The following is a 17639-nucleotide window of genomic DNA, read 5'->3' on the forward strand; positions in this document are numbered from 1 at the left end:
GATGGGGAAATCAGGGCAGTTTTATTTATGATGGCGATGTACAAGACTCCACGCTTAGGTGCGCGGGCGAGATAAGGACCGGGCCCAGGCCTTCTGCTTCTCCTCGGGATTCCTGGGGGCAAACTTCTCCTGCAGCTTCTTCCACATGCCTTTATTCATTTCCTTAAATTCTTCTAGGGTGTCTGCAAAAGGGGAAGACAAAAAATAAATAAAGAGACTGAAGTCTACAATATGAATATGTAAATTGGCCCCATCCGAGCACACCCTGATTTTTACACAGTATGTTCCTGAAAGAGGGAAGCGTGGCCCCCAACTTCTGATAAGCAAATCAAGACAGGGTGACAGAAAAATAACTCGTGTGGATGCAGCACTTGTGCAGCAGGCACCACATGAACATCCTGCCCCTTCCAGTGGTCTCCACTCGGTGCCAGAGAACAGCAAAGAAATGGTATTGCCCTTGTCAGTGACGTGACCCACGGACCCTGAGACTTTCTCTCAAAACTTGGCCTGTAACACACAGACCATACTGTCTCCACTTCTCAGATGTAGAAGTGAAGGCGGAAGGAGGTTAGGTAAGTTGCTCAGGTCGCACAGCCAGGAAGTGGTGGAGGTGGGATTTGAAGCTCTGCACCACATCCAGCGGAGCTGAAGAGGCACTGGGGAAGGAGATGGACTGGGGTCCCCACCGATCACTTCCTCTCTGGGAAACAAGTGATTTAACCCTCTTAGCCTCGGGCTCCTCATCTGTAAGGTGGAAATAAAAACACCTGCCTCAAAAGTTCCAGACTAAAGGAAATAATAGAGGAATCTCCCTGGCAGCTGGCCCACTCAAGAAGAGGCGGCAATCTTCATAGCTATGAAGGCAGCAGGGAGCCGGTGAGAGCCGGTGGGGCCCTTGTGTAAGAACACACGCACACGCTCACGCCCCAAAGGAATCAAAACCAGCTTTCTCAGTCCCAGCACTATTGACATTTTGGGCCAGACAGTCCTTTGCTGTGGGGCTGACCTGCACGTTGTAGGATGTTTAGCAGCAACCTGGCCTCTACCCACTAGATGTCAGTAGCAGCCCCCATACCCGGCCCCTAGCTGTGACGTCTGAAAATGTCTCCAGACATCGTCCACGAGGGACTGTGGCAGTTTTGCCCCCAGTGGAGAACCAACAACTGGTCTAAAGTCTCTCTAGGGCTAAAGTTCTATGACACCTAATTTTACCTGTATTTTAGATTTTCACATAATCTTGTTTAAATTTCATAGCCTAGATTTTCATCAGTTAGCAAAACTTCTAGAGAAAAAAGAACAGCTCTTCTGAACAAAAAGGCAGCTTACGTTTATTGTCAGTGGGCTCTTGACTCAGTCAGGACATATGCTATACCTCAGCCATGAGCCCACATCCCACCCTGAAACCTTTCCAGGTTTTCTCGTGGGCGTGAAGTGGGATGCTGGGTGGTCCCTGTCCACTCACAAGCCACGAGGCCTCTTTTAGAGTCTCCCATGGCCCCAAGCCCAGGTGAACATGCTTGGGACCCAGACCTTGGTCACATTTCAGACTCGCTGGGCCCTCAAACACTGCAAGGTGTATTCTTGCCCTGTCAGAAGAAACAATCAGTAAGCCCGTGCCACATGGTCGCAACAAAAATAGGAGGCTTACTGTGAAAACGAACCATCAGCAGGTTTGCTGGAGCTGAACTTCTGGCCAGAACAAGCTGCAGCACAGGCCAGTGGTGGGGAGTCTTCTGTGCCCCCCTCGTCGGCTGCAGCCTGCTCTCCCCCAACTCACACAGGTGTCCAGGGCCCAACAAAGAAGGTGGAGGCTGGGCCTCTGGAACTTATTTCCATTCTAGTTTCAAGTCCAAAGTTTGCTCAAACCCTTTAGAGCCCTCAGAGTGACCCTGTGCACCAATACTGGTGACTGCATAGGCCCAGAAACATGGGAATAATTTTATGTGTACATTTGAAAAAACTGTCGATAAAGGAATTCCGCCTGGCCAAACTATCCTTACCCCGGTTTTCCACAGTACTGTAACAAAAAATAGGACCAGAGGTGACACACAATAGCAGGTGATACCACCAGGTTTTATCTGTTCAGAAGGTAAGAGTTGTCTGGAAGGCCAAATCCCCAAAACTTGGTTGCTGAAAGGCTGCCAGAGGATTAGGAGAGAGAAATTTCTAGAGTACCCAAAGGCAAATGTTTCAGGGCCATGCCCTTGCAGAAAAGGTTAGCCTATTTTTGTATACGGTATCCTTGGCAATAAAAATAGTAATTTTCCAGAACCTGCCTACATCAACCCAGGCTCCCCCTGCCACTCCCCCCATCTCCCTGTCCAGTGACAATGGAGGTGGGGAAGTAAGGAGGGGATGGGCTAGGTAGGGTATTTCCTTTCTGTTAATCGAGGTCTGTCAACAACTCCCAAACACACCTAGTTAAACCCATATCTAACCCACAAACCATGTCCCCTGGGTCAGATAACTCTCAGACGGATATCCCCATACAAGTGTATTGAATGGCTTTTTGTTTTAATTAAAACCCTCATTGTTTATAAAGCCCCCTTAGGACCATAAAAATAAAATTATTTTCCTTCCATCTTGATTTCAACTACTTCCATTTGGCAAATACGTATTCCCCGGTTCCCTGCCACACGCTTTGAATTTAAAAGCTCTGAAGATGGATTTTCTTTTTTAAATAATGCCTTTGACCTTCTCCATATTTTATGGCCAAAAAGCATGAGCCCTGAAGCTTCAGAATTTCCTCCGGGCTATTCCACAAGAATTTCCATCAAGCAGAGCGGTCTTAGTAGACAATTCCCCTTGGCTGCTCAAACTCAAAGAGTCTTTTGCAAACCAACCAGAAAGGGCAGCTGTGCTGTCAATACCTGTGGACAGGATCAGCTTGTACTCTTCCACGGACAGGCCACTGAAGCTCGTGTCTCTGGGGCGAGGGTACTGGTCACACGGGCCAGAGAGGAGAGAGACAGTGGGGGAGAGATTAGTTTTGCAGCACAACCTGAGACCTGATGATCCTGGGGGGAAGCCTTGCTCTCCCCGCAAAGTTCACCAGCCTGGGCCTCGGGAAGCCAGAGACCGGGCTGGGAGAAGAGCAGCGCCACCTAGAGGTCAAAGACTTGGCCTCGCTTGAGCGTAGGCAAGAATCCTCTTGAAATGTAGCCTGTGATTCAGGAGGTCTGGGTGTGGCCCATGATTCTGCATTTCTTCTTCTTCTTCTTTTTTTAATTTTATTTTTTTTTAAATTTACATCCAAATTAGTTGGCATATAAAATTCTGCATTTTTAACCTGCTCCCAGGTGGTGCCGGTGCTGCTGCTCACGGACCACACTCTCAGTTATGAGGATTTAGAAGAAATCCCTTTTCCCTGTAGGCTAGGCATTTGGCTGTGTATATTTCTGGAGTCACTTGAACACATTTTTCAGGCTTGGGAAAAACCACACTAAGTGGAATTTGACAGTAATCATGTCAGGGCTGAGGAAAAGCCCAGCTTTGTCTGACAGGACTTTCCCAAAGCACCCAACTTTATCACCGGAGTGTGGGGAAGTACCAGTTCCATCAGAGTAGATGCGAAAATATGTGTAAGACCCAACGGTTGTCAGATACACCCTGGGCACGCACTGGCATATAAACCACATGGCCTTTATTCGAAATTATAAATAGCTTTTATTTAGGTGACCTAAAAGCCTCTACCAGGCGCCTTTGTTGGCCTGCTTGAAATTACTGGTTACATCTGAAAGTAGCAAAACCACAATCCTTTACAAAGGATTGTATAATCAGATTTTCACTCACTCTCATTGGTCATTTCCAGTCGGAGGGCTGGGGATATAAAAGACTGGCCCACTCACCTTGTGTTTGTAATAGTTTGAATGGAGTCGTGCTAAGCTCTCATACATCTGATCACAGGCCTCAGGCTCAGCGATCTGAAAAACAAAGAACCCCCCAAGGAAGTAGGCAAATAAGCTCTGCCTCTCAGGCCGTGTCTGCACCTCTGGGTAGGACCCCGCTTACAGAAGGCTTTCGCACTGGCTTCTTCACTCCATGGGAGGCAAACCTGGCCTACAGCTCCAGCTATTAGAAAGCTATTAGAAATCACCTTTTTGTAATGGCTTCACCTCACCAACTCCCCAACTTGCAGAAAAACTGCATCCATCAACTGGCATCTGGGACCTGTGTACCCCCACACCGGCTGCAGTGGGATGCACCACAATCAAAATAGATTATCAGAAGGGTGGATCTCATGACAGGGAGTGGTGTTGGAGAGTGTGGGCTCCAAGGAACCAGAGGAGGGGGAGTTCCCGTGCTCAGTGTACGGTGGAAGTGACACTAAGCTGGGTTCTGGAGGATGCAAAGGAGTTGGGGAGCAGAAGGGAGAGTTGAGAGGCCTTCCGGGTGGGGGGATGGTATGAGCAAGAGGAGGCAGGAATGCTATCTGTGCTTCAGACCAGACCAATCTGGCTGAGGGCCCGAATATGCAGTAAGAACCTGGGTGGGAGAAGGAGCTTTTTGAGTTAAACCTTCAAAATGAAATGTATTAAATATTCTTTTAGGAAAGGCAAAAAAGAAAAAAGAAAATCGTCTGAGCGCTCATCTGTGGTGAGCCGCTGCAATTTTATAAGGAAAGAAACATGAAGAAGGCAGTATTTTAAGATGAGACAGTTGAATTGAGGAGAACCAAGAGGGAGAGTCCAATTAAGTGCCGCTGGAAAGGATAGGGCCCGAACACTGAGGCCTTGTGAATAGAGAGGGGAAAAAAACAAGAAATACCCTTGGTGCCCCTGCTGGAAATTCCAGGAAAGACGGGCATGTGCAGATGCGAAGTGGTTTTTCCCCTTTCATACCTCTTTTTAGTTTTCCCTTCCTTCTGCTCTTGCTATTATTTATCTACAGTTCCTTATATTACTCTGCCAAGAATTCTGAAACCTCCCCAGAAAAACAAAACAAAAACAAAACTTTTATGTTTTTTCCCCAGAATTCAAATGATGGATTTTTCCAACTTAAATCCTTTCTCCAAGAAGGCAAAGCATAAATAAATCAGTAGTTAAGCGTTTTAATAAGGCAGCTCTGCTTCTGCCTCTGTGCGCGTGTCAAATGAGGTCTCCACTTTATTGCCAACAAAAAAGACGATCCATCACTTAGTTTAACTTGATCCATCCCGGGTTCAGGCCACTCATCACGAGAATGCCCAGGTAGCCACATCAGAAGAGAGAGGATTCTGGGCTGGGGAGGTAGCCAGTGTTCGCTGAATAATGATCAAAGTCTTTCTTTGAGTGGATTGGCGCTGAGGGAAGGACAGAAAGAATGGATGGGGAAATGTGCTACCAGAGATCACGTTGTGACCCCTGCGGGGCAGCGCTTCCAGGGAAAAGTCCAGCTGGAGCAGAATTCTGCAGGACGCGCTTTGGAGGAAAGCACATGGAAACATCCTGGCTTCAGCAGAGCACGCGCGACCAAGAGCTAACACGGAAGGTAGGGGAACAGAAGGTACATGACACAAAAGGAATGAGAACAATGCCAGCACAAAGTTTTGAAGAATATTCTGTCAATTATCAAAAGAAAATCACGCATTTCATCTTTTGCTTGCTGTCTTCGTTCTTGGGAGGATGAGTTCACTTACACATGTAAAGATCGCGCACCGAGAACCCGCGGCGTGCTCAGCCCTGTGTATGAGCAGGTCTCCGTGGCTGTGGAGAGCAGTAGGGTCACACTGCCTAGCTTCGAATCTTGGCTCCTTCACTTATCAGCTAGCTACAGGAGGTTGGGCGAATCGTGCAATTCCCCCTGCCTCCCACACTTTAGAAAACATTTGCCACTAAGTCCATAAGTAAATAAATATGTATGAATGAATGAATGAATGAATAAATAAACAAACGAATAAATAAATAAATAAATGGGTTCAAGCCCCACATTGGGCTCTGTGCTGACAGCTCAGAGCCTGGAGCCTGCTTCGGATTCTGTGTCTCCCTCTCTGCCCCTCCCCTGCTCACACACGTGTGCACGCATGCTTTGAGAGAGATTTTCTCTTTCAAAAATAAATTTAAAAAATTATAAAGAAAACGTTTGCCACATTTGCTTTATCAGTCTCTCCATCTCTATGCATTTTCCTTCTGATCCATTTGGTAGTAAGTTGGAGCACGATGCTCCTTTACTCCATAATATTTCAGTATGTTTCCTAAGAACAAGGACGTTCTTTTACATACCCACAGTTCAGTGATCAAATACGGGACATCTGACATTGATATGACACTTTTATCTAGTTCATCATCCATATTCCAATTCTGTCAATTGTCTCAGTAATACTCTTTACAGGAAAAAAAAATCTTTTTGGTCCAGGATCTCCTACTGCATTTATCTGTCGTGTATCTTTCTCCTTTCAGCTGGGATGGTTCCTCGTGCCTCGGCCTTTCTTTTGTCTTTCAAGCACTGACATTTTTGAAGCATACCCGCCAACTTAACCTTTCTTTTAAAAGAAAAGATAATAATAGCCCCTATTTCTGAGGGCGGTGTGAGGAAAAATGAGGTAATGCCTGGGCTGCTCTGAATTTGGGGCCTGGAACACTGATAAATGTGAGCGATCAGCTTTTGTTAATATTACTGGTAGTGAATAGTTGTAGAAGGAAGCACAGGCCTCTAGCTTGCAAACTACAAGAGGAAAGAGCAGAACAGTTCGGGACAAGTCTGGAGATAGATAATCCTGGTGACAGTGGCATGAAGGGTGCCGTGGACACTGCCGGGGAAGACTGGCCGAAGGGTCATGGCTACAGAAGGGAGTGGGGGCTTTCCAGGCCCAGGGCAGGCTTAAGCACATGTCCAGGGAAAAGGCAGTGATGGCATTCTCGGTGGATCAGTGATGCCAGTGTGATGGCTGGGGCGTGGCTAGAGCCGGAGTAATGTAGGCAGGGAAAATTGCCGCACCTGACCGAACCACCGGCTCTGACCTGTGGCTCTCGGCGGTCACCAAGCATTCCGCGGTCAGCTCGCCGGGGATGAAACACCGACCCTCGGTCTCTGCCAAGTGAGCAGTCATCTGTCACACTTCTTCTTTACCTGGTGGCCGCCCATCTGGACCTTCCCCTCTTACCACCATCTGACCACCTTCCCACCCAAGTGGAGGAAAGGGGTTCCCACCTTGGACTTGCCCTCCTCGGCCACCAACACAGCACTTCCTGATCAAACCCCCATTCTGACCAGATCCTCACCCTCCAAAATCTTGCCCATGCAAGCTCCCCTCCTGCTGCTCCTCCAACTTCTCTAACCGTGAGAATTTGCTACAGGGCTACTCGGCTACCTCGTACCACATACACCCTCAAGTGGGTGACAGGTGTCCTCTCCCTTCCTGTCCTTTCCCTTCTTTGAAAGGGCAGAGGAAGGGCACAGGAGGAGGCTGAGGTCACCCTTGCAGAGCACTGCTCCTGGGAGGGCAAAGAGCACAGGGTCTGAGTGCAAACAACAAAGGGATCCTCTGAGATTTTTCCATCTCTTAAAATTCCTTCAGTAGTAAAGACACAGTCTCCTAGATATTTTACATAATGCCTTGTGCTCCATTAACGATCCAAGAAGGAACCAAACACCTGACAATAACCACCAAAAAATGAACTTGTCACCCAACTTCTGATTTGAAGTCAGAAGATGTCTCTATCAGGCTGTAAAAGCGGCTTGACAGAGGCGATGAGAACTAGGTATGCCAACTTCTGGCCAGATGTTACTGCTTAAGGAGAGAAGTGGCCATGGCCAACTCTGGGTCCCAGGCACAGCCAACCCAAGCTCAGCAATTAAAAAAGTCTCAGTTACTGCTTAAAAGATTATCGAGAAATATCTTTCTAATTCCAGAAGCCTGGCCACACTTGTACATCGTACACTTTTATTCACAGATGCCAGCACAAACATTTCTGAATTTTGAAATATACAGTTTTCCTGATGAAATGTACTGTGCACTTTTAGAAATATTCTTATAGACAAGCTTTAAATTACCTGATTTTGCATTCACACCTAATGAGATTACGGACATTTTAGGACTAATAGCAGCTCTGGGTTTGAGAAAGGCAGCAGTGGGACATTATGAAAAATTCAGCTCTGCTCCCTAAATGTGAATAAAATAGATGTGCAACTGACACAGTGTCCTTTATGGCTCTATTTTTGCTCCTTTTGCATTTCCCCTGCTCAGCCGTCAGTGTATTTCTCTTTACCATATTAAACTTTTATACATACAAATCTACATCAGTGCCGCAGGCACTGATTTCCATTTTCAAAATTGAATTTTGGGTGGTGACTGCAATTGGTACACACGGCGGCCCTGATTCTAGTCACACAAAGGGACACATAAGCACTTTTGGGAAAGGGTGTCGCAAATTGCTTTGCTAATTAAGGTAGAGCTGGATTCAGTCCAGGAGGATCTATGAAAAAAGGTTTTCATGGCTTGGTAATGAACTTCTGAAATGAGTTCATTCCGTTATGGGAGCCTATTCCCTTCAGTTGCAAATCTATTTCTTGAGCACCTACTATGCAGAATGCTCTGCTAGGGGCTGTGAGGGACATAAAGACCCAGCCTCGGCCTTGGAGAAGTTGGCAATCATGCTGAGGAGACAAGAAACGCGCGCATTAAAAATCAAACATGGCTCCGGGGTAGCGTGTAACTGAGAGCCAGAGTTAACGGGAAATCAGAGGTGGGAGCGGGTCACCAGGCTTGGCTAACAGGGCAGGTGTGGCAGGGGTCTCAAGTTTCACCGCGGGTGACAGTTCACAGAGCGAGGGGCAGCCAGAGTCCCGCACTGAGGAGCGTCCTGGCAAGGCTGGGACTGAGCCTGGGGTGGTATACGGATCAGAGGAGTGGCTGGCAGGACGTGTGAAAAGGCAGGGGACAAGGATGCATGGGTCAAAGACAAGCAGGGTCTTAAGCTGAGCCACCACAGGAGGGCCTGGGAAGGCAGCAAACCTTGGCAAGCCTTGTGTGTTTGGGGGGCAGTGTCTACAGTGCACGAGATCCTCAAGGGTTAAGAACCACTTAACGTCGTAGCCAATTTGGGAGGCAAGAGAAGACACCCTACGCCAGGGTACGGTGCTGGGGTGTGGTGCGAGGCAAAACTCAGGCTGGCGCCAAGGATCAGAGGACAGTGAAGGACTCACAAACCTGCCTGCCACTTGTCCAGAGGGCAACAGGCACACCCAAAGAGCTCTGAGTAAAGCGGAGACCCACTGAAAGTGGTCAGTAGTTCGTCCCCCACCGAGAAGCACCTGCATCCTTAACCAAGCACAGAAGACTGCCATCCCCAGGTCTAAACACTACCTCACCCCACTCTAGCTCCACCTGGACCTGGGAGAGGAGGAAAGATGGAGACGTCTGCATTCCGCCTCAGAGATGATTCTCCTCGTAACTCCTGTTTTGCAATGGGTTCAATATTGCAACTAAAAACAGCATGACCTGCCCTCAGCCCATTCCTCAAAAACCTGCCTTCGGGGGGCCCACATATGGGGCGGGCAGCGCTGAGGCGGCGTCACCCCTGCCAGCACATACCAGGAAGCTGGGAGCCAGTCCCGGCCACACAGGAATGCCGAAGACCGGGGCTCTGCTGGATGACCGAGAAAACAGAATTCTATACACACTTTCACATTCTCCTCTGAGAACTGGAACTAGCATTTCCATTACCGCAAGCCTGAGAACACAGTTCAACTTTTTTCCAAACGAGGTGGGTATGGTATCAACCTGGACATAATACAAGAACTCACTGGTGGGTGAGCCCCTTCCCGGGTGGCTGCATTTCCAGGCTGTTCCTCACAGCTGTGCCCCACGCTGGATTAGTGGGTGCTGGTGTGCTGCTTAAAGGAAGCTGCTTGGGTACCTAATGAACTCAGTAGAAGGATTTGCTCCTTTCCCTGTACTTAAGTCAACAATTACGGTTGTTTTGCCACCTTCCCCCACATTGAGGTTCTTTTGTTAAGCTCTTGGTGCGGCAGGGTACGCGTTTCTTGAAGAAACTGTATTCAAAGTGCGCAAAGCCCATAACCATTAACTTTGAAAAAACTGTACAAAAGGACAGAGGGTGTAAGAGGCGTTGAGTGTGTTCCTGCTTCTTCCCACCACACCTCCCTCTTGGTGGGTTTTGGGTGGACTGTGAGACTCCCCAAAGGGCATCCTGAGGTGGAATAAATGGAGGCGGTGCTTTCTGTACTCTGCTTTCAAGTCTGAAGGGCTCGTTTGCCTTCCAGCGAGTCTGGCTCTCCTGCACTGCTGTCCCACCCGAGGGTCATCTTTCCTCCCAACCACACTAGGGAGGTCATGGCCGGGGCAAAGAAAAGCAGGTGGGTAAACACAGGGAGGTATTTAATTCTTTGGCGAAACTGTCCATGGTCCAAAAAGGCTTGAGCAGGGCACGAGGGAAAAGGAGTGGCTTGATGTTTGTGGACCAAGGGGACTTTCTAACAAGAAAGAACTTGGGAGAAACGGCAGCTGAGGAAAGATCAGGGCCAGAACAGCTGGGTCTGCTGCTTACTTGTCTTGCCACCTAACTCCCACAGGACCCTGAGGAGGTTGTTTTATTTTTCTGGTTTTGTTTTCTCATCCGTAAAATGGGAATAAGCGATGGCTGCCTCAGTCAGCTGCACTAAGGATTAAATTAAATGAGATGATGCATGCACAATGTGCCAGGCATGTATTCAGTGTTATTGTTAAGACGCAGGAAGCCAAGAGGCCGAGAGGACTGCCTGCCTCTCTCCTCTACAGGAACAAAGAGGCTGTGGACTAGAGCTGCCTCCCCCTCCAGTCCTGTGTTTCTGGCAACTGGCATAACCAAGGAGAAACTCCACACCAATCAGCCAACCGGGTCTAATGCCTGCTGCCGGCTGCCAACTTAATGAAAAGTCTACGAGAACCACCTCTCTTTCTCAAGGTTTATAGATGACCCGGGGGCGTCAGTGGGAGCGACTCACAGTGCTGTTCTCAATTCTGGCAAGGGGCTGCTCCCTCTAAAAATTATCACCAAGATTTACGAAGCCCAGGAGCATTCTCAGGTGACATCAGGATGAGGTACCATGACAGTGCTCCTGAGTAATGTGCTCGCTGCCATCATGATATACTGGGTTGCTCTACTAGGGATGCATTCATCAGCTGCTCCAGAACCATCAACAGAGCCATGACTTGCATCTAAAACCGTGACTCAAATTTGTGTGCGCCTTCAACTGATTAGAACTATCTCTCCAGGTGATGACAAAGGATGACAACTCCAAAAGAGAAAGCTCTACCCTCCTTCTCTGGCTCCTCTTACACTAAGTCAAGTAGGCGAACATCACACTTCCTCCCCAAGGCTCCAGCCTCTGTCAGCCTCACTGCTAGCTGGTTTTACCACTGGGATTTCAGTAGCGTAAATTGCATATCTGCCCGGCTCTGTCTTGGCGGTAAGGACCAGGCTGTGTCCCTCTTCTGGAGTTCCCACAGTACCCCCCGCCCCCCCCTCGCACAGCAAGCTCTCAAATTAATTCTCACCACTCAGGACACAGAATTATTCCTTCTCTCTCTTCACTACTTCTGTCCATCTAGTTCTGCCACATCTGGAACCATATTCAAATGATTTTTACCTCATGAGCCATAGCCAATCAGTCATTTATTTGTTTATCCAGACACTTACTGATTGTCTTTTATGTGTCAAGAACTATGCTAGACAGGGGAGAAAGATAAAAATGGCACCATCTCTTTTCTCAGGAAGCTCACACTAAAATGACGTAGGGAGCAGAATCCTAGAAAGTCTATGGAGTTTGCAGAGTTGGGGCGAGATACAGTTCTTGCTTTCAAGATCTTTATACGTCAGACCAGTGAAGACCGCTGTAAAAGGCGTGTCAGTGTAGTGCCCCACTCCTCACAAGCCCTGAACCAGACGCTCCATCCATGCTCTCTACCCAATCTGGAATCTGATTTCAACGATGCCACTGGCCATGTTCCTGCTCCGTTAGGTGGGCTGGCTTGGCTCTGTGTTGGGCTAAGTTGCAAAAAAAAAAAAAAAAAACACGTCCTTGCTTTGATAGGTCTTGGCCAAGTTTGGCAAAAGTTCAGGTTGTGTGTTTATGTATCCCATTTCCTCCCTCTGACCTCTTGCCTGAGCCCCAGGCTCAAATATCTCACTGACTACTTGACATTTCCACTTGGAGGTAAGTCCACTTGGCATCTCAAATTTAACATGTCTAACACCGAACTCAAGATGTTCTTCCCACACCCCACCTGTTCCTCATCTAGTCTTTCCCATCTTGATAAACGGCACCTCCTCCCACCCAGTTGCTCACGCCAAAAAAATCTAGGTGTTATCATTGGTTTCTCTTTTTTCCTTTACGTCACATCCACTATATTAGCAAGTCCTGTTGAAGCAACCTTCACTCTGCAAGCCGAATCTGGCCACTCCATCTCCTGTGCTGCTAACTTCATCCAAACCACCACTGTTTCTTGCCTTTTCTCTAGCCTCCTTGTTTTTTTTTTTTTTTTAAATGTTTATTTATTTTTGAGAGAGAGAAAGACATAGAATGCGAATGGGGGAGGGGCAGATCAAGAGAGGGACACAGAATCTGAAACAGGTTCCAGGCTCTGAGCTGTCAGCACAGAGCCTGATGCGGGGCCCGAACTCACCAACCGTGAGATCATGACCTGAGCCGAAGTTGGACGCTTAACCGGCTGAGCCACCCAGGCACCCCTGGCCTCCTTGTTTCTATCCTTGCCCCCTATAATTCATTCACCACACACAACCAGAATGATCTTTTAAAACAACTAAATCAGGACACTCAGTCTCCACAAACTTTGCCAATGGCTTCTCACTGGCCTTAGGAGAAAATCCAACTCCTAGCCAGTGCCTTTAAGACCCTACTGTGCCTGGCTCCTGTCCTCCTCTGACCTCAACTCTTAGCAAACTCCTTCCCACTCACTCCTCTTCGGCCACTCTGGCTTTCTTTCGGCTCCCTAACACATCAATCTGTTTCCCGCCTAGGACCTTTGCCTGGCATGCCCCTTCCCACCTAGTATCAGTTCAGCTCATCTTCCCTTATGTCTCATCTATGTGTCACCTCCTGAGCAAGTCCTCCTCTACCGTAACTAATAGTACCCCTTTATCATGCTACTGTTTTACACCCAGCATAGTACTGATCTGGACTACTTTACATAGGTCTACATCCTTATTGTGTCCCGAACTAGAATTTAAGCTTAAATTTCACGCTGAGATGCAGAGAGGACCTCATCCGTCTCCCTAGCACCTAGCACATGGTGGATGCTCAACGAAGATGTGCTTTATGAATGAGTCCCAGAGCTGCCGTCACACCAACCTGGAGGATAGCAAGAATCAGGTCTACTACTTACACACAGGGGCATGGGTTGAGGTCCCAAACGTGCTGCACGGGCTAACAGGGGCCCAGGTAGCACACAAAGGCTTAGCTCAGGCCCTACAGAGGTCCCGGAGGTTCAGCTCAACGTCAGTGCACAACACTGCGAGGTACCAGCACCGTGTCGGGGGAGCTATAAGCCTGCGACTGTCACTGTCTACGACTGCTGCTGTGTGTCTCAACCTTGGCTGCACCTTGAATCATCTGGAGAACTTTAAAAAATACTCAGGCCAAGGCCCCACCCCCAGTGGTTCTGATTCAGGATGGTCCCGGGCATCTAGGTTTTTAAAAAGCTTTCTTCAGTCACTCCAAAGTGCAGCCAGATGAGAGCACTGAATAAAAGGCTGGGTCGTCGCTCTCTGCAGTTCCCGGGGGTACAGGAGGGTCCGCGCGCACGTGCGACCGGGGTGGGAAGGCGCGCGCATGCGTGAACACCTCGGCAAGCCGCTCGTTGGCCCCGTCCCTGCCTCGTCCTTTCCTCCCATCGCCCCAACCGCCTCCCCGCTGCAGGAGGACCCCACAGTCCGGTCACCTGGGTGTTCTCTCCCTCCCGAAAGGCCTGTGCCACCCGCTGCCGCAGGTAAGCGCCCAAGTCCCGGCCCCGTTTGGTCTCGTCCACTGGCCATTCCTCACAGAGCTTAAGGAAGCGCCGGTAGCGGCTGGCCGCCATTTTGGGCCCCGCTTGTCCCCGCCCTCATGGGAGGAGTCGGAGCGGCCGGTGGCGCTTGCGCACTTAGGCTCTCCGGCTTCCCGAGGAGATGGGGTGGGTGGGAGGAACGAGCATGCGCGACTTCGCGGGCGCCCTGGCGCTCTCCGGATGGGGGCGCTGCTCTCCTGTTTCTGCTCGCGGAGCTAATTCAGCCTTCCTCCTCCTGGAGCCGGCCCAGCTCCCAGGGGCAAGTCAGACGCGGAGTACCCCAGGGACAGGTTTGCTTCTCTTTTTCAATGACTGCACAAGAGCCAGACTAAAAAACTTCCTCTGAGACCTCTGCTAATTTGCATAAACGAATACATTTGCATGTAAATACGGGTTATTCGATGAAGATGTGTTTGAATTTAATCATGTAGCAGGCACAAGTTGTTCGCCTCCCCTTCTCTCTTCTCACAGCCCCTGTACCTGTCACTACCACTTGGTACTGCTCCTTAGCTTTTGTTCCTCTCTCCCAGCCACATTAGTATCCCTTCATAGCGCCCCCCTGCCCACACCAGGCACTTTTCCATGGGAGGCACAGATTTCCCAGCTTGAGTGAAGTCAGCTGGGTTGATTCAGCCTCGGAAACTTGCTTTACCAAGTCTTCTCTTTTACATCTCCAGCTGCAACATCATGTGGAATGTCATCATTTTTTCCTTTTCTTTTCTTTTTTCTTTTTTTTTTAAGAGAGAGCGTGAGCGGGGAGAGGGAGAGAGGGAGAGAGAAAGTGAATCCCAAGCAGGCTTTATGCTCAGTGCCGAGCCCGACAAGGGGCTCTGTCCATGGACCCTGGGATCATGACCTGAGCTGAAATCAAGAGTCAGTCGGTCACTCAACCGACTGAGCAACCCAGGTGTGCCCATCATTTTTCTTCCCAAGATAACCCCACCAGTTTCCTTAAGAAATCCTCAGCCCTGCTCTGTAGCTTCACTGTCCTGGCATTTAGCCAAGACCATCCTCTGCTTACAACACTCAGCTTCTCCGAACCTCTTTCTTCTTACCTGCCCACTTTGTAAAGGTGAACCCAGGAGACTCTTGCCTTCAAGGAGTAGAATGTGGAATAGTGAATACGCAACCCAAAGTTCAAAGTCACGAGGGCCTTACTTGAAATGTTAGAAGATGCTGGGGAGTTTGGAGAAAGAAATACTACTTCTAGCTGTTCGGGGGAGTGAGGGGAGAAAGATTGGAGATGGCTTCTGAAGGAGATGGCATTTGGGCTGGACCTTGAAGGCTGGTTAGAATTTGGATAAGTGGGAATGGAGGGACGTGAGCAGTAAGAGCCAGGCCTGGGGCAGAAATGGGAGAGAGAAGAGGAGGGAGGGGTTTAATTTGAGGAAAGATCAATGAATGATTTTAGCAAGGATCAGCTTTGAACTGTTCTGAAGGCCTTAAGAGTAAAGACCTATTGAACGAGGACCACTGGGGACCTGGGGTGTGCAATGCTCACTGGAGGTAAGTGAGTTCAGGGGGTGCCTACCTGAGGTTAGAAGAGCTCAGGAGGAGTGGAAAAATGAGGCTTTCAGGGGCACCCTCTCCTCGTTCCCGGTCCAACAGTACCTCCCTGCTCTCATCATCAGCTGTATTTATAGCCACATAGTTTTGATGGCCGACCCCAGGCCTAAAAGGTCAAGGATTGTATCTGTTTACTGTCAAGTTCCAGGCTATGAATGAGTCCCAGCCTAGGGCTGTGCTGGGTGCCCAGAGGCCTTGTCATTCTGCCTGAGGCCTGACCACAGCTGTGGCTTCGAAGAGCGCATGGCTGGCTGACAGTGTCCTAGGAGGCAGGGTCTGAGGTCCCTGTTTCGTTCAGTGAGAGGAAGAGTAGCATTAGGTGGCATTAAATGGTTTTCACCCCACTCGAGGCGCAAGTGGAATGAGAGATTGAGAACAACTAGACATCTAGGAAACTCAAACCAATGTCTGCTTCTAAGGCTCTCCCTTCCCCATCACAATGTCTTCTAGGCAGGCTGTGGTTGCCCCTGGTTCAGACTGCTCTGCCCACCTCTCTTACCCGCACTGGAATCTTGTTGGGCTTGGTGGTTCAGTAGTGAGGCCTCGGAGTCTTATAGACCTGGGTTGGAATGTGGGCTTGTTCATTCATTCATTCATTCATTCATTCATTCAGGACTGTCTACACGATTTGTGGGGGACCGTTGCCAAATGAAAATGTAAAGTTCCTTGTTAAAATATTATTAAGAATTGTAAGACCATAACAGCAGAGCATTAAACCAAGTGTGGGGCTCTTTGGAGCGCAGGGCCCTGTGTGACTGCACAGCTCACACAGCCATGAAGCCAGTCCTGAGTTCCTTCCCCATGGTGCACAAGACGGGCGAGGGCGCGGCCTGGCTGACGCTCAGCTTGGTATTGTCCCAAATCTGCTTCCGCCTCCCTCCATTCTCCCCTCCGGATCTGTGGCTTTTACATTTAAGTCAGACGAGATGGGCAACAAACCGAACACATGTCCTATAATGATGAAAATAGTGCTTTTAAATGTGTTAAGTCATTTAATAAAGGAACAAGATAATTTCATATACAGTAAGTGCTAGGGAGAGATTCGAGGCAGGGTGCTGGGTCCACAGTGATTGGGGCAGGGGTGGGGTCTGGGTGGTCTGGAGGAGCCTGTATTTGAGAAAGACTGGAGTCACACGAGGGGCACGAGTGGCTTCCAGGCACATGAGCAGCAGAGGTCTTTGGAGCAGCCAACCTTGGGTGGGTTATTTAATCTCTCTGAGCTTCAGTTCTTTAAAAAATGGGAATTAAAGTGATAAAGTAACACTCACTGAGTATTTGCTGTGTGTCAGGCACACGGCAAACGCCTTACACAATATTGGCTATTTCGTCCTCGTAATGGCGCTCAGAAGTACCACCATTTCCCCCATTTTACAGAAGTGGAGACTGAGGTACAGAGAGGATGAGGACTTGCCAAGGTCACTAGCTGGTAAGTGGCAAAACCTGGACTTGCACCCCAGCTGAGTGGCTTCCAGAGCCCCCGCTCTCACCCCCTCCATCAGGATGCCCCTTGCGGCCTCTCTGCAGTGTTACCGTGAACTGCATGTGTGGTGTGGTTCAGGACACACTGTAGTTTCCCGAGGGGCTCGGGTCCTCTCCAGTCTTGTTTTACCTGTGCCCTCCACCTTCTCATGCCTGTGGGTGGCTGGAGCCAGAGTCTGAGCTCAACGGCTTGTCAGCCACCCAGCGCCATTCTGGACACATTAATAGGCAACCGCCTGGAATGTGACTTGGTTAGTGCCAGTCCTCGGAGAGTTGATGACCATTTTAACACCCACCTGCCGGCTGTCACTCACTCCACACCGAATGCGACCTCCCCTGGCTTCTTGAAAACCTCTACCAGGGCTGTGCCTCCTGATCCATTTGGAATGGGTATTTGGGCTCCATGGAGTCCCAGTTGCTCCTTATAGAAACCGGCACCACAGGGGGAGGAGAGGAGGGAACGAGCGTTGCTTCAGTTTTTCAGGTTATAATGATCCCAGTAATTGAGACACCGAATTGCAGATTTAAATTGCTTGAAAGTAAAAATATCGTTTTGTAATGCCGGTGTTAATAATGTAAACATTAAAAACGAATTAAATACTTAGCTGTA

General features: G+C 49.1%; 1 protein-coding gene and 1 long non-coding RNA gene across 2 annotated transcripts in view; one reads left to right on the forward strand and one right to left on the reverse strand.

The window, feature by feature from the left end:
• On the reverse strand, positions 1-14052 carry LOC123608256 (ubiquinol-cytochrome-c reductase complex assembly factor 2). Its single transcript, XM_045497935.1, has 4 exons — positions 13880-14052; positions 3849-3923; positions 2871-2940; positions 1-182 (listed from the first exon to the last, which is right to left on the reverse strand). The coding sequence occupies exons 1-4, from the start codon at positions 14015-14017 to the stop codon at positions 55-57; spliced, it is 411 nt and encodes a 136-aa protein (XP_045353891.1). The 5' UTR covers positions 14018-14052; the 3' UTR covers positions 1-54.
• Positions 13758-17639, forward strand: part of LOC123608257 — an 8161-nt gene continuing 4279 nt past the window's right edge. The window contains exons 1-2 of the long non-coding RNA XR_006717148.1: positions 13758-13927; positions 16925-16976. This is a non-coding gene — a long non-coding RNA (uncharacterized LOC123608257). The remainder of the gene's footprint in view (positions 13928-16924; positions 16977-17639) is intronic.

This window comes from Leopardus geoffroyi, chromosome B2 (assembly GCF_018350155.1).
Source record: "Leopardus geoffroyi isolate Oge1 chromosome B2, O.geoffroyi_Oge1_pat1.0, whole genome shotgun sequence".
Classification (NCBI taxonomy): domain Eukaryota; kingdom Metazoa; phylum Chordata; class Mammalia; order Carnivora; family Felidae; genus Leopardus; species Leopardus geoffroyi.